The 14,004-nt window shown below is 35.0% G+C and overlaps 1 protein-coding gene across 1 annotated transcript in view; it reads left to right on the top strand.

The window, feature by feature from the left end:
* Positions 1 to 9,956: 9,956 nt before the first annotated feature.
* LOC132057733 (uncharacterized) overlaps positions 9,957 to 14,004 on the top strand; it is a 5,293-nt gene continuing 1,245 nt past the window's right edge. The window contains exons 1-3 of the mRNA XM_059450338.1: positions 9,957 to 10,122; positions 10,304 to 10,623; positions 12,770 to 12,859. Of these exons, the coding sequence (XP_059306321.1) occupies positions 9,957 to 10,122; positions 10,304 to 10,623; positions 12,770 to 12,859 (576 nt within the window). The remainder of the gene's footprint in view (positions 10,123 to 10,303; positions 10,624 to 12,769; positions 12,860 to 14,004) is intronic.

Genomic DNA, 14,004 nt, shown 5'->3' with positions numbered 1-14,004 from the left:
GAATTAGTGTAAATGGAATCGCTTCTAATATCATATCAAAAAAATCGAATTGAAAAAATTGAAACCGAACCGAACCGAACTTCAAAAAATCGAAACCGAAAGAACCGAACCGAACTAGTTTGGTTCGGTGTTCGGTGTCCACCTTCAAAAAATTGAAACCGAAATAACCGAATCGAAATTTGATAAAACCGAACGGAAGAACCGAATGCCCACTCTTTTTCCCCACTCTTTTTCCCCAGTGCTGGTTAACAAAAATAGGGCACGGAACACGAAGCATTTCACCATGAGGCGTGTAGGGTTAAAAAGTCTACTTCAACTTCAGAGCTTTATTTAATATGGGGTGTGTGGCATTTGCTGCTTTTGCCCTTTGCTTAGAGATGGGAGAATCAGAATTTTCAGTAAAAAAACCACTTTAATTGATTGTTTTTGTGTATACTTTGGAATTTGCACCGGGTTTAGCAAAGTGCAAACAAACAGTGGAGTAATAAAAAAAAAAGTATTTCGCCCTTTTCAATTATGTGATGTATTTTAATCGGATATGAAATTTAAGACTCTTTTAAAAAAAATATATATTAAAAAATAGTATATCATAAATATTTATCTGGCTAATACATCTCACTAAGAACAAGATGAGAATTTATAAAATCAAAATTATTTTTAAATATAAAAATATCATTTTCTAGACAGAAAAAAAAAGTGAAAAAAACAAAGCTAGTAATAAGTAATAGAGTAAGTAGCTATTTGGAAATGAATTTGATGAAAATTAGAAAATTTAAAATTAAATTAAAAAAAATCTTGATACTGTTTAGAACATGTTTTTCATTTAAAGAATATTGAAGGTTTGTGAGAAATTTTTCTTGTAACTTCTAAACTAGTTGAGTATACTTTTATCTCGAACTGGCGATGTCCAATTCAATCGAGGAGTTGAGAAGGTAAAGGTGGCAGGTCCCCTCCTTAATACTGAATTTCAATACTGATAGGGCTCCTGCCAATTCTTTTAAAAACATGAAAAAGTAACTATGGCGTACAATTAAATACTGTCTTAATTCATTTTTACTTATCATGTATATTAAAAATAGTTATCCGTTTTACTTGTTTAGTTTGGATATCAAAAAATAATTAACCTCTTTGTTCATATTTTACCCTTATTATTAATTGTTGAGTTGAAAACTTTAAGGAGTTGTTAGTGGTTGCACAACTTTTAAAGTATACTAGTGAATTTGATCGCGCGATTATAAAACATCTTATTTAATTCATGGAATATTCTTATCTAATATTTGAATATCAAGAATTACTATAAATAAGTAGTTTAAACATACATTTTTATCTATTCATTCTCTGCATAGTTGCATAGTGTGATGTTTCCAAATATTTTTTTTAGCAAAAATCATTTTGAGATCTTTAGGTGTAAATTTACCATCGATTTCTTTTTTTTTTTTTTTTGGAGAAAAATTACAAAGATACCGTTTATATCTTTTTACATATTTTTTTGGAACTCCATCTCTATTTTATGAATATTGTTTTTTTTTTTTTTTTTTTTTTTAATTTCTTACACTACAAACTCTTTATTTTTTAAGTGTGTAAAAGTAGAAAATTATTTGATGTTCTTCCTTAAAATATAAGAATTTGTACTTCTATAGCACTATGCTATTTTAACATGTCACAAAAAGAAAAAGAAATGAGAAACTGAGCAAGACAAATAAAGGTTGCTACAACTTAATTTTCCAGACTGGCTTGCATTTCGTAGCATATTCGACCTCCATAAAATGATTAAAGAAATCAAAATATGAATAAATAATTAATGTTATAATTTCATATTAAAAATAATCTTTGTTAATCACATAAACAGTTTAAAAGAGAGATTATTAAATTTTTAAAAGTTACGGTTTTGAGATAGCCTAGCAATAAAAGTTTTCGTCCTCAAAACTGATTAGCATAAAATTCTTGTTGTAGATATTCTAGTATTTAATTTGCAAATAATACATAATGAATAAAGTTACTTAAACAGGAATAATGAACAATTGAATTAAATCATTGTCACATACCTTATCAACCAAAGACTCCTCAGACACGCGTGCTTTTTGGAGACTCAAATTATCTGTAGCAGCAAGCCAACAACCATATAAAACATTGGCTTAAACCTCTCCTTTTGAAGCGCATTTACTAAATTCATCATTTTTGTTGTGTGACCACATATATCACAATCAAACTTTCAGAAAATTTAGAACAAAAAGATGAGCAAAAGACAAAAAAAACCCCCTAAATTATAACATGCTTAAAATCATACTTGATCACAAAACAATAAGGGTACTGAGAGGTTGTGATAGATTATGGATTGAGTGGGTTGTTTCTTTGATATACAATATATAAAATCTAAACTATTGTCACTATACCATACTCGTTAAAAGAAGTACCAAGAGGTTTGACGAAGACGTAAAATCTTCTCTTCCTACTCGATCGGAAAAAAAAAAAAATCACAATTTACAATTAAAATCAGTACTCAAAAGAATTTCGATCCTCAAACTCTGCAAAAGAAAATGTTCTCATTTCACTAATTAACCTGATATATACTTCAAGAAAAGTACCAATTCACCAATATAAACACTAATGAATGGATATTACATATGTTACAACTTTAATTGCTAACACAACATTCATCCTACAACCATTTCATTAGGAAAATTGTTTAACAACTTTATTTGTCAATTTATTTCCATTATTGTGACTGTTAAGTTCTTCCACTATTGTCATTAAAACATATTTTTGATTGGAATTTAATTGAAAAAATGGAAAATAAGGCCCAAAAAAGAGGAAAAAGATAATTGTGTTCCCTGGGAGATGCCACATTACCTTGTCTATGCCTAACTTTAATATATAAAAAAAATTACCGAAAATATATTCATGTTGAGTGGCCAACAGAGATGATATAAGGCCTCTGTCCTTGTCCTCAAATCTCTAAATTATTTTCTAGTCTTCTTTTTAATCTGTCCACCATTTACCAAGCCATGAGTTAAACCCTCAGCTCTTTTCTCTCTCGTAAACCCTACATGCAAACCCTAACATAACCTAGCGTCGGCGCCGTACAATGGCTAGCATGGCCGTTGGTCAGCCACCTCAGGTGGTTGGCCAGACCTCCGCTGCCATTTCTACACCCATAGATCCAAACAACTCTCTTCCAGAATCATCCAAACCTAAACACAATGAATTCTTTAAACCTACAATAATGAATCCCATGCAAAACCCTACTTCTACGTCCAAAATCCCTATGAAACAAGTGTCTTTAGTCAATGGTGTTCCTCTTTTACGTTAGACACAAAAGGAAGTCGACCAAATGGAAGTCACGAAGAACCTTTAGTATGCTATTATTGGACAGTTTTCACACGATTGTCCTGCGATGCAGGAATTGAAAAGTATTATTCCTGCATAATGTGGGATTAAAGGAAAGTGTGAAATTGTCTTATTTATATCTAGGCATGTTTTGATTAGGCTTTCTCTCATGGAGGACTTTATCAATCTATGTTCGAAGGGTTTTTACTATTTGCAGTTGAAGGATGGTTAATCTTATCAAATGAGGCCATTAATTTATGATACAAAGTTTAAAATTGATGAAGAAACGTCGAAGGTAATTTCTTGGATATCTTTTCCTAACCTGACGCCAACATATTTTGTGCTGGAATCATTGTTTTCACTTGCTACTGCTGTGGGAATTCCATTACAATTAGATCTAGCTACTATCAATCGTACTAGACCTAGTTGTGCACGTGTTAAGGTGCTGGTTGATCTCCTTTCTGAGTTGCCAAAACATGTGAATATGGAGATTGAACATGAGGAAATGAAGGAGGTTGATACTGTTAAAGTGAAAATCCATTATGATTATCTCCTAAAATACGGTGGTGAATGTAGATTATAAGACCATAGTGATGATGAATGTTGGCATCTTCATCCTGAATTAGCTTATCATAAAGAAGAGATGTTTACTAAGGATATTCCTGATAAGGAGAAGGAGATGGTGATGGTGGTTGAGGATGATATACCTGTTAAGAATGACAAACCTGATTTTCAGGATCAGAGGAAGAAGAAGTTTAACAATTATAATAGAAGGAAGTACAATGCTAGAATTTTATCCAGTGGCAGGATCCTTGGTGATCCTGGCAATTGGAATGTTGTCAAGGATAATAGAGTGCTAGAGGTTCTAAATACAACAGAGAATGGTGAGAAGGGGCTAGTCCAACAAAGAGCAATAGATGGGGTGAAGGAGCAAGTCTAACAAAAAGCACTAGATGTTCAAAATGTGGTGATTCACAATAAGTTTGATGTGTTACAAGAAGATGATCAACCATTAGAGGTTCACAAGGATGGTTATAGTAATCAGGTGGAAGAAGTCATTAACAACTCTGATGAGAAGTCTCAGATCAACAATATTGTTTAACGTAGAATGCAGTAACAAAGGGAATGGAGATACTGATAAGTAGATGGTTATATTTTCTGCTAAAGAGGCTGGTAAGCAGTTGTGGTGTGATAGGGTGGAGATTAAAGATAGAGAAATACTAGATAATTCTTATGAGGGTCATATAGATCACTTTCATGATCTGTGTGAGGAAAAGGAGAATGCTAATGTGCAATAAAAGGTTGATGATCCAGTCTTGAATGTTCAGGAAACAGGAAATCTTAGTCCTGATTCTTGTACTCATGATTCAACTGAAGCAGATTTGGAGAAGAAGATGGCAATGGAGTTAGTTAAATAGGATGGAGATAAAGTCAATCTTGGTACATATCCAGCTACAAGGATAGAGCAATTTGTTTCCAATCCTCTTCAAGCTATTGTGCAGGTCCCTAATCCTATAGCTATAATTAATAAGAATTCTCTTTTGAAGGAGCATTCCAGTGATGAGAAAGGTATGGAGAAGGATTCAGATATTGACACATCTCATGCTAAGGCAACTGGTGTGAATTATGAAGTTGTGAATGTAGTAGAAGAGGATCAGCTGGATGAAGGAGGTTCCAATAAGATACAGATAACACTAGAGGATCAAAGTGCAGATTTTTGTTCTCCACATAGACAAGTTGATCTGGAGGTTTCAAACAACAAGAAGAATACTCAGAAGAATATCTTCCCTAACAAAGTGCTGCATGATTTGGTCTCTCACAATGGCATCAATGTTTCTGAGGATGAAGGAAAGGCAAATACTCCTAATAAGGTGGCCAACAAGAAGCTGAATGTGAAGAATTCTGAGAAAAGGCACAAAATGTCACATACATCTCCTAAGGTGATCTCAATTAAAAAAGGCAGAAGAAGAATATCAAACCTGTGCCAGTGGAAAAACTACAGCCTACAAGGGTGGTACCAAATAGGGCAACTCAGTAAATCCAATTTTAAATGATGATGAAGTCATTTATATGGAACATCAGATCAGTCAAGACTCAAAATGCCTTTCACAGGCTCCAAATGTTAAATAGACATCACAGATTTTTTCTCATTGCTCTGTTGGAACCTTTTCAGTAGGCCAGGCATATTCAGAAATATAAGAAAAGATTGGGGATGCTTGTCGCAAATTCAAATTGTAACGGCAAGATTTGGTACTTTGTCTCAGAGAATATTGATATGGAAGTGGTTTCTGATTCTTCTCGGCAGGTTACCCTTAGATTATTTTTTCAAGAGCTGGATAAAACTTTGTTTACAACCTTAGTATATGCTAAATGTAATGAAGTTGAGAGGCTGGGATTGTAGGATAGGATTTATCATCTATCTAACAGTTTAAATGATCCATGGATGATTGGTGGTGATTTCAATGTGGTGATGAATAAGGAAGAAAAAATAGGTCGTATTCCCGTTCAACAACAAGATGTGGAAGATTTTGCATTCTGTGTAAACTCATGTGAACTGGAAGAGGTTAGTTTCAAAGGTAGTCCATTTATTTGGTGGAATGGAAGGGCAGGTGATGACTGTATCTTTGAAAGGCTTGATAGAATGCTAATTAATGATCATTTACAGAACTGATTTGGTAATATTGAGGTTGAACATCTAGTAAGGACTGGTTCAAGTCATGCTCCACTTTTATGTACTTATGGGGTCTCTGCATAATCAGTATAGATCTTCCAAGTTTTTAAAGTTTTGGGTGGAGGAAGACTCATTCAAAGAAGTGGTAAGGCTAAATTGGTCAGTTTGGGAACATGAAGATCCTTTTCTCAATTTTAAGTTTAAACTGAAGAAAATGAAAGGGGTTCTATCTCGGTGGATAGGGCAAAATTTGGTGATATCTTTAAACAACTCATTATCAGGGAAGAGATTGTTAAGCTTAAAGAAGATCTTTTTGAAGAAAATCCCTCATTTCTGAATAGAGCTGTGTTGCAGAAAGCTCAAGCAGAAATGAAAACATACCTTCACTATGAGGAGGAGTATTAGAGGCAAAAATCTTAGCTGGATTGGTTTGTGGAAGGTGATAGAAATACAGGATTTTTCATAATCTTGTAAAGGGAAGAAGGAAGAAATTACAAATTCAGAAGATTCAAAACTCTGAAAGACTTTGGTTGGATGATGAAGATCAAATAGCAGAAGAATCAGTTAATTTCTATCAGAAACAGTTTACTCAGAAGGATAATGTTCAACCTACAGATAGATTGATTGACTACATTCCATGCATGGTGGATTCAGTTGCTAATGACATTTTATGCAAGATTCCTATTATAGATGAGGTGAAAGAAGCAGTGTTTAAACTCAATGGTAATAGTGCATGTGGTTCAGATGGATTTACAGGATTGTTTTTTCAGTCTTGTTGGGACATTATTGGTATGGATGTGTACAAGTTAGTGACTGCTTTCTTTCAAGGAAATTCTTTGCCAAAATCAGTTACTCACACTAATCTGGTCACACTAATCTGGTCCTGTTTCCTAAAAAAGAATTGATTCAATGCTTTTCAGATTTAAGGCCAATTAGTTTGAGTAACTTCATAAACAAGGTTCTTTCTAGGGTGCTGCATGATAGACTAGAGAAGATCCTTCCTACTTTAATTTCTCCCAACCAAGCAGGCTTTGTTAAAGTCAGAAACATTATTGAAAATATTTTGCTAACACAGGAAATTGTCACAGATATCAGGAAAAGAGGGAAACCTGCCAATGTTGTTTTGAAGCTGGATATGGCTAAAGCATATGATAGAGTGTCCTGGTCTTATCTAATTAAAGTTCTACTCAGAATGGGTTTTTACGAGGCTTTGTTGACATGATATGGAGGTTATTAGCCAATAATTGGTATTCAGTTTTGTTCAATGGCAAGGCTAAAGGTTTCTTACATTCAACAAGAAGGGTTTAACAAGGTGATCCACTATCACCAGCCTTGTTTATTATATCTGCTGAGGTTCTTTCTAGAGCACTCAATGCTATCTTTGAGAATAGTAAGTATGTGGGATATGGTTTGCCAAAGTGGAGTGCTAATATAAATCACTTAGCTTATGTAGATGATACCATTATATTTGCATCTGCTGAGAAATTTTCTCTGATGGAAATCATGACCATCCTGAGAGAGTATGAGGTAGTTTCAGGGCAATTGATTAGTAAAGAAAAGAGTGTTTTTTATATATTTCATAAAACTGCTGAAAGTTTGGTTCAGGAAGCGCAACACATTACTGGTTTTTCTAGAGGATAATTCCCCTTGAACTACTTAGGTTGCCCCATTTTTCATGCTAGGAGGAAGAAAGTTTACTATAATGAGCTGATCAAGAAAGTGAAGAACAAGCTGTAGAGCTGGAAAGGAAGATTGTTATCTTATGGTGGAAAAGCAGTTTTAATAAATAGTGTTCTTCAAAGCATTCCTGTTTATGTTCTATCTGCTATAGTGCCAACAAAGTACACTATCAATGAGATGCATAGAATTTTTGCAAGGTTTTTTGGAATAACAAGGAGGAAGAAAGAAACAGACATTGGGTATCTTGGAAGAACATTTGTCTGCAAAAAGAGGAATGGGGACTAGGCTTCAGATCTCTCTGTGATGTCTCTAAAGCACTCTTTTCCAAGTTGTGGTGGAGATTTAGAACAACAAATACTCTGTGGTCAACTTTTATGTGGAATAAGTATTGTAAAAAGCACAAACCAACAATAGTGTAGTGTGATGTGCCGTGAAATTAAGGGATATTCGATGCTAATTCCTTAAGCTTTTGTGACTCTTCAAGCACTTTTGGTGTTACGTTTCGTGTATTTATGTCATTTTGTAGGATCAGATGCCCGGAGAGCATAACAGATCAAAATGGAGCAAAAATAGCTGAAATGCGGCACATGCTAGCAGCACATGCGAGTATCATGTTGTGCATGCGAGCAACACTTCCTGCAACATGTGCTGACAGAGATATTAGCATAACATGCTATAGTTTGGTGCAACATGCCACTGGCATGTTGCACATGCGACTGGCATGTTGCATATGCGACACCAGATGCGAGTAGCATATTGTGCACGCAGGGTATTTTTGTCCACAATTTGTTCCCATTTTGGAATGTTATAAATACTATTTTAGGGTTTTGTAAAACTCATCTTTGGCCATTTCATACAAGTCTTGGAGAGCTTAGGGTTTTTGCACCACACTTTGGGGTTGAAGATTTGAAGATTGAGTTGAGAAGTTTCTTAAACTTTTCTCCATTTCTTTGATTCCTTGCTTTGTAATGAATATCCAAGTGTGTAGTATTTATTTTCTTCACTTGAATCTTGTTTATGGAAATATTCTATGATTAAAGTGTTGGATGAAACTCTTATTTTGCTTATGTATTGAATGATATTTTTTGCTATTGAAGTGGGTCTTTTGTTGATTTAATTAATCTTGTTCTTTAATGTTTCTTACGGGATTAGCTAACCCTAAGACTCACCCATTTACTTTGATTGAGCTCGGAAGAGGAAATCTAGGTTGGGAAAGATTAATTAATAAGAATTTGGGTCATTAAACCCATCTAGTAACTTGAGCTCGGAAGAGGATAGTTACTTGAGGTTAAATTGATTGGGCCTAATATCACACTCTAAGGCTTGGAAAAGCTTAGAGTGAAATTCATTGATTTGGTTGGAAGACTTTCAATGAGATTTTACAAAATCATTATCTATTAACATAAACCCGATCTTAGTTGTAAAATCGTGAAATACATTGGATCGTTACTTGAGCGTAATTTCCTTTGTATCCAAACTTGTAGCCATTGATCATTTTACCCGCTTTCTAGTTAGTTTTATCTTTGTTAGTTTTTAAATCAAAAACCAAATATTGAAAAAGTGTTTGACTTAGCTTAGTTGGTGATAATTCCTTACTTGTTTAAATTGCCTAGTATATTGTTCCCTATGGGATCGACCCCGACTCATAGTTGGGTAAATTATATTGCATACGACCATGTACACTTTCTCTTTGAGGAGTGGATTTGGACGTTATCAATTTTGGCGCCGTTGCCGGGGAACAATTTGACGTATTTGGGTTAGTTTGGGATTTTAAGCTTGCTTGCTTTGGTCCAAACTTGTGAATATGTGTTTGTGATTTTTTGTGTTTCTTTATGTTAGTTTTTATTTTACTTGTGTCTCTATGGCATCTTGGAATGAAAATGGGTTTGATGGTTGCAACCCATATTTTTATGACCTATGTCCATATTGTGGAGGACCCCACTTTTGGCAAGAATGTGAAAATGCTCCCGGGAGAGATATGTGTGCATCGTCTCAATTCTATGATAAGAGTATTTGTAATATATGTGGTGGTCAAGGTGGACGTTGGGGTGATTGTCCCAATTATTTTGCTTCCCCTCCCTCAAGTTGTTCTAACGAAAATACTAGTTGTGCTTTTGAGTTTAATAGGGACAATGACATGGCAAGTGCAGGACAGAGTGCCGGATTTGAAGGCATCATGGCAATGCTCCAAACATTCTTAGATCAGGAAGCTAAAATGGAGGAAGAGCAAAAACTCGTCTAACAATCCATTTTAGAAAATGAAGAAGCTATGAAAATAATGAATGATCCATTAGAGGATGCCAATTCCTCAATTGTCATAGAAGTGTCAACTCCTCAAAATGAAATGGTTGCAGAAGAGATTTCAAGTTTAAAAGATGAGCAAGAAAATTCTTGTGACCTGGCAGAAGTTGTGAAAGTGAAGAAGTGGTTCAACTTGAAGAAGAGCAAAATCTTGAAGAAGAAATCTCCAATTCTCAAAAAGAAGAAGTTGAGGAAATTTTGAAAAGCATAATGGGGAGGAATGAAAAACATGGACAAGTCTTGACCAAATTATGGGAAGAAGTTCAACATGGAGATGATGAAACTACCCAAAAGGTGTATCTCACCATGGATGGTTTTTACAAGAGTTGGACAACTCTCACAATGAAGAAAAACTTGACAAAATTGAAATTTTGAGCCAAGATTGGCTAATGAATCATGCTCAACAACTTGAAGCCTATGGGGATCACCATGAAGGCATTTCACGGATGATCGAAGAATTTCTAAAAATGCATGTTGAGCAAAGTCAAGAAGTGGAGCTATTTGAAATTGCTATCCGGAAATTGGAGACCGAATTGAATGCAAAGATTGAGGCATGTGATGCTCAATATCAAAGGGCCATGGATTGTAGTTTTGAGTTGGTTTCCAATGAAGAAGAAGTTAAGATTGATTTTCATGAGCTAATGGTAAATTGCCAACCGACCAACCCAAAATAGTGAATGATGCCGAAGTTGAAGAAATGATACTAGAGTTGCATAAAAAAGTTCATGAAATAATTTTTGAAGACTCTAGTTCATTTTTGGGTGAGGATGTCAAAGATGGGGCAAATTTGAATTGGGGCGCGTTTGATCACATTCCAACCATTTTTCCACATTGTGCTTGGTTGATGATATGGAAGTTGAACTAACCGAGCCTATGGAGGATTGTGGAAATGAAGAAGAAAGCATCTTTATTTTGAAATTTGCAATGCTAAGAAGACAAAATGACATTCCTTACTTAAAGGCCAAGAAGTGCAAAATGCGACATTCGAGAGTTGGCCTCTTTGCTTTCCTACCACCGCCTCACGAGCATCACCGGAACTTTGATTCAAAGTTGGGGCGAAAATTCATATCCTCCAAGTGGAGGAAAAAGTGGTAAAGGCAACCGTCGTGCCGCGACGTTAAATTAAGCGCTTAGTGGGAGGCAACCCATCGTTTTAAAATTTTTAAGTCGTTTTCAAAATTTTAAGTGTAGGTGCTCCTTTGAGGAAAAACGTGGAAACTCTTGGCTTGTTTGGTACTAATAGAGTTAGTCTTTTACATGTGAAATGTTGAAATGCGAATACCCCTCCAAATTATTTGTGAAAGTTAAAAAGAAAGGTGCATAGGAAAGAATGATTTTTGTGATAACTTTTTGGCCTATTTGGTGACTCTTTACCTACTAGATGGGTTTTACTTGGGATGATGAGATATTGTTATATTTGTTCTTGCTTAGGAAGTGAAATTGTTCCATCTTGACTAGTTCATATGCCATGTGTGGTGAGTGTTTGTTGAATAATTCTTGTGCTTACTTTTATCATCTAGAACTTGCCCGGTTAGTCTTTCAATTCTAATTTTGATTATGTTGGTTGGAGAGATGACCATGGGCTATCTTTGTGATTTTTGAAAAAGCCTCTTTAGCCTTTCTAGCCTAGCATTGCATAAATAATATCACTAGTAACCCCATTTGAGCCTATGACCTTTTCTTTGATTGCCACATTACAAGTCTTTACCCTTTTTGATGAAAAGTCTCTCTTTTGAACCTTTTCCTCCTTGAACATGAAATTGTGAATTTGAGGCCCAAAGCCTAAGTTGGGGGTGTTAGTGTTGCTTGAGAAGTGGTGAAGGTTGGTGTTGTGGAAAAGTCAAAAGAAAGGAAGAAAAATTGAAAAATTCAAAAAGGTTGCAAACTTTTTGTGCAAAGAAAATGTATCTTTGTGGAAAAGGAATTGGAAAAGAACAAAAACATTAGAAATCAAGAAAATGGTTGCACAAAAAGAAGTTGGAATAATTGGGGAAATTAGTATGCAAAGGAAGGAGTGATGTTTTGAAATGAAGAGGAAAGTGGACAAAAGATAGTGTGTAGTGGTCAAGGAGGGCGTAGTCACTAGTATCCCAAATACTTATCCTACCCTTCCCTAAGCCTACGTTACAAGCTTAAAAAGTCCCTATGTGATCTCCAACTGAGTGTTCTTGAGTTAGTGATGAATGAAAATAAGGACAAGCTTATGGTGTGATATTTGTTAGCACTAGAATTTCTTTGTTGAGTGTGAGTGACTTTGTGTATATGTCCCTTGTGTTGTTGTTATGAATATAGTGATTTTGGGACTTTCTTTCTTGTGAGGGCATGTGGATTACGATAGATTGGCGATGTTGAAAAAAAAATTCCAAGTTAAGTCAAATGAGCATATCTAGTAAGCTAGTGGTTTTGAGTCACTTACTGAGGCTTGAATGTTGTCGTCTGATTGTTTTGAAACTCCATTGCATTCTTGAAATTGTATATTGAAATGAGGGAGTTATTTGGTTGAAGTTTCACATGCTTGTAGCCTAATTGTTGGTACCAATCAAAGTCATGAGAGTTGTGCTTAGATGAAAAAATGTGCTTTGAAAATGATAGTAGCACTACCTAAGCTTGTATTGATGGATCCTCATTGAAATTTTGATTTTGATTTGCTTGAGGATAGCAGAACTTTAAGTTGGGAGTATTAATGTCATGTAAAATTATGGGATATTCGATGCTAATTCCTTAAGCTTTTGTGACTCTTGGCTCTTTTGGTATTACTTTTCGTGTATTTATAATATGTTCGTTTTGTAGGATCAGATGTCAGGAGGCATAGCAGACGAAAATGGAGCAAAATTGAGCAAAAATAGGCAAAATGCGGCAAATGCTAGCGAGCATATGCGAGTAAACGTGTTGTGATAAAGGCAACGCACTTGCCGACATGTCTTTGAAAGATGTTTGGACAACGTCATATAGTTTGGTGCAACAAGTGACTTGCATGTTGCACGTACGACACCAGAGATCTTGGTAACTTTGTTGTGCGCGGTATTTTTGTCGAAATTTGTTCCCATTTTGGAATGTTATAAATACTCTTTTAGGGTTTGGTAAACTCGTCTTTGGCCATTTCATACAAGTCTTGGAGAGCTTGGTTTTGCTGCTTTGGGGTTGAAGATTTGAAGATTGATTTGAGAAGTTTCTTAAACTTTTCTCCATTTCTTTGATCCCTTGCATTTTAATGAATATCTAAGTGTGTAGTATTTATTTTCTTCACTTGAATCTTGTTTATGGAAATATTCTATGATTAAAGTGTTGGATGAAACTCTTGTTTTGCTTATGTATTGAATGATTTTTATTGCTATTGAAGTGGGTCTTTTGTTGATTTAATTAATCTTGTTCTTTAATGTTTCTTATGGGATTAGCTAATCCTAAGACTCACCCATTTACTTTGATTGATCTCGAAAGAGAAAATCTAGGTTGGGAAAGATTAATTAACAAGAATTTGGGTCATTAAACCCATCTAATAACTTGAGCTCGGAAGAGGATAGTTACTTGAGGTTAAAATTTATTGGGCCAATAGCCCCTTTAAGGGTTGGAAAAACTTAGGGAAATTCATTGATTTGGGTTTGGGAAGACTTTCATGAGTTTTGAAGTCTTATCTATAACATAAACCGATTTAGTTGTAAAAGGAAATACTTTGGGTTGTTTCGGTGTAATTTCCTTTTGCCAAACTTGTGGTTTATCATTTTCTTTCTAGTTAGTTTTTTCTTTGTTGTTTTTTAAAACAAAAACAAAAAATTGAAAAAGTGTTTTTAGCTTTTGGGGGATAATTTTTTTTAAATCCCTATATATTGTTACCCCCAAAAGGACACCCCCCATGGGGTTTTTAAATTTTTACATACGACCATTGGCTTTTTCTTTGAGAGTGGTTTGGGGGCGTTATCTATGGAAAGGTGGATCTGGTGGGAAAAAAAAATGGAAACCGGGGACCGGGTTGATCAAGTCAAAGGTGGGAACCTGAAAAAGGAGCTTGTGATTATGGGGGAGGGTTA

This window comes from Lycium ferocissimum, chromosome 5 (assembly GCF_029784015.1).
Source record: "Lycium ferocissimum isolate CSIRO_LF1 chromosome 5, AGI_CSIRO_Lferr_CH_V1, whole genome shotgun sequence".
Classification (NCBI taxonomy): domain Eukaryota; kingdom Viridiplantae; phylum Streptophyta; class Magnoliopsida; order Solanales; family Solanaceae; genus Lycium; species Lycium ferocissimum.
This window is presented reverse-complemented; position numbering and strand designations above follow the sequence as displayed.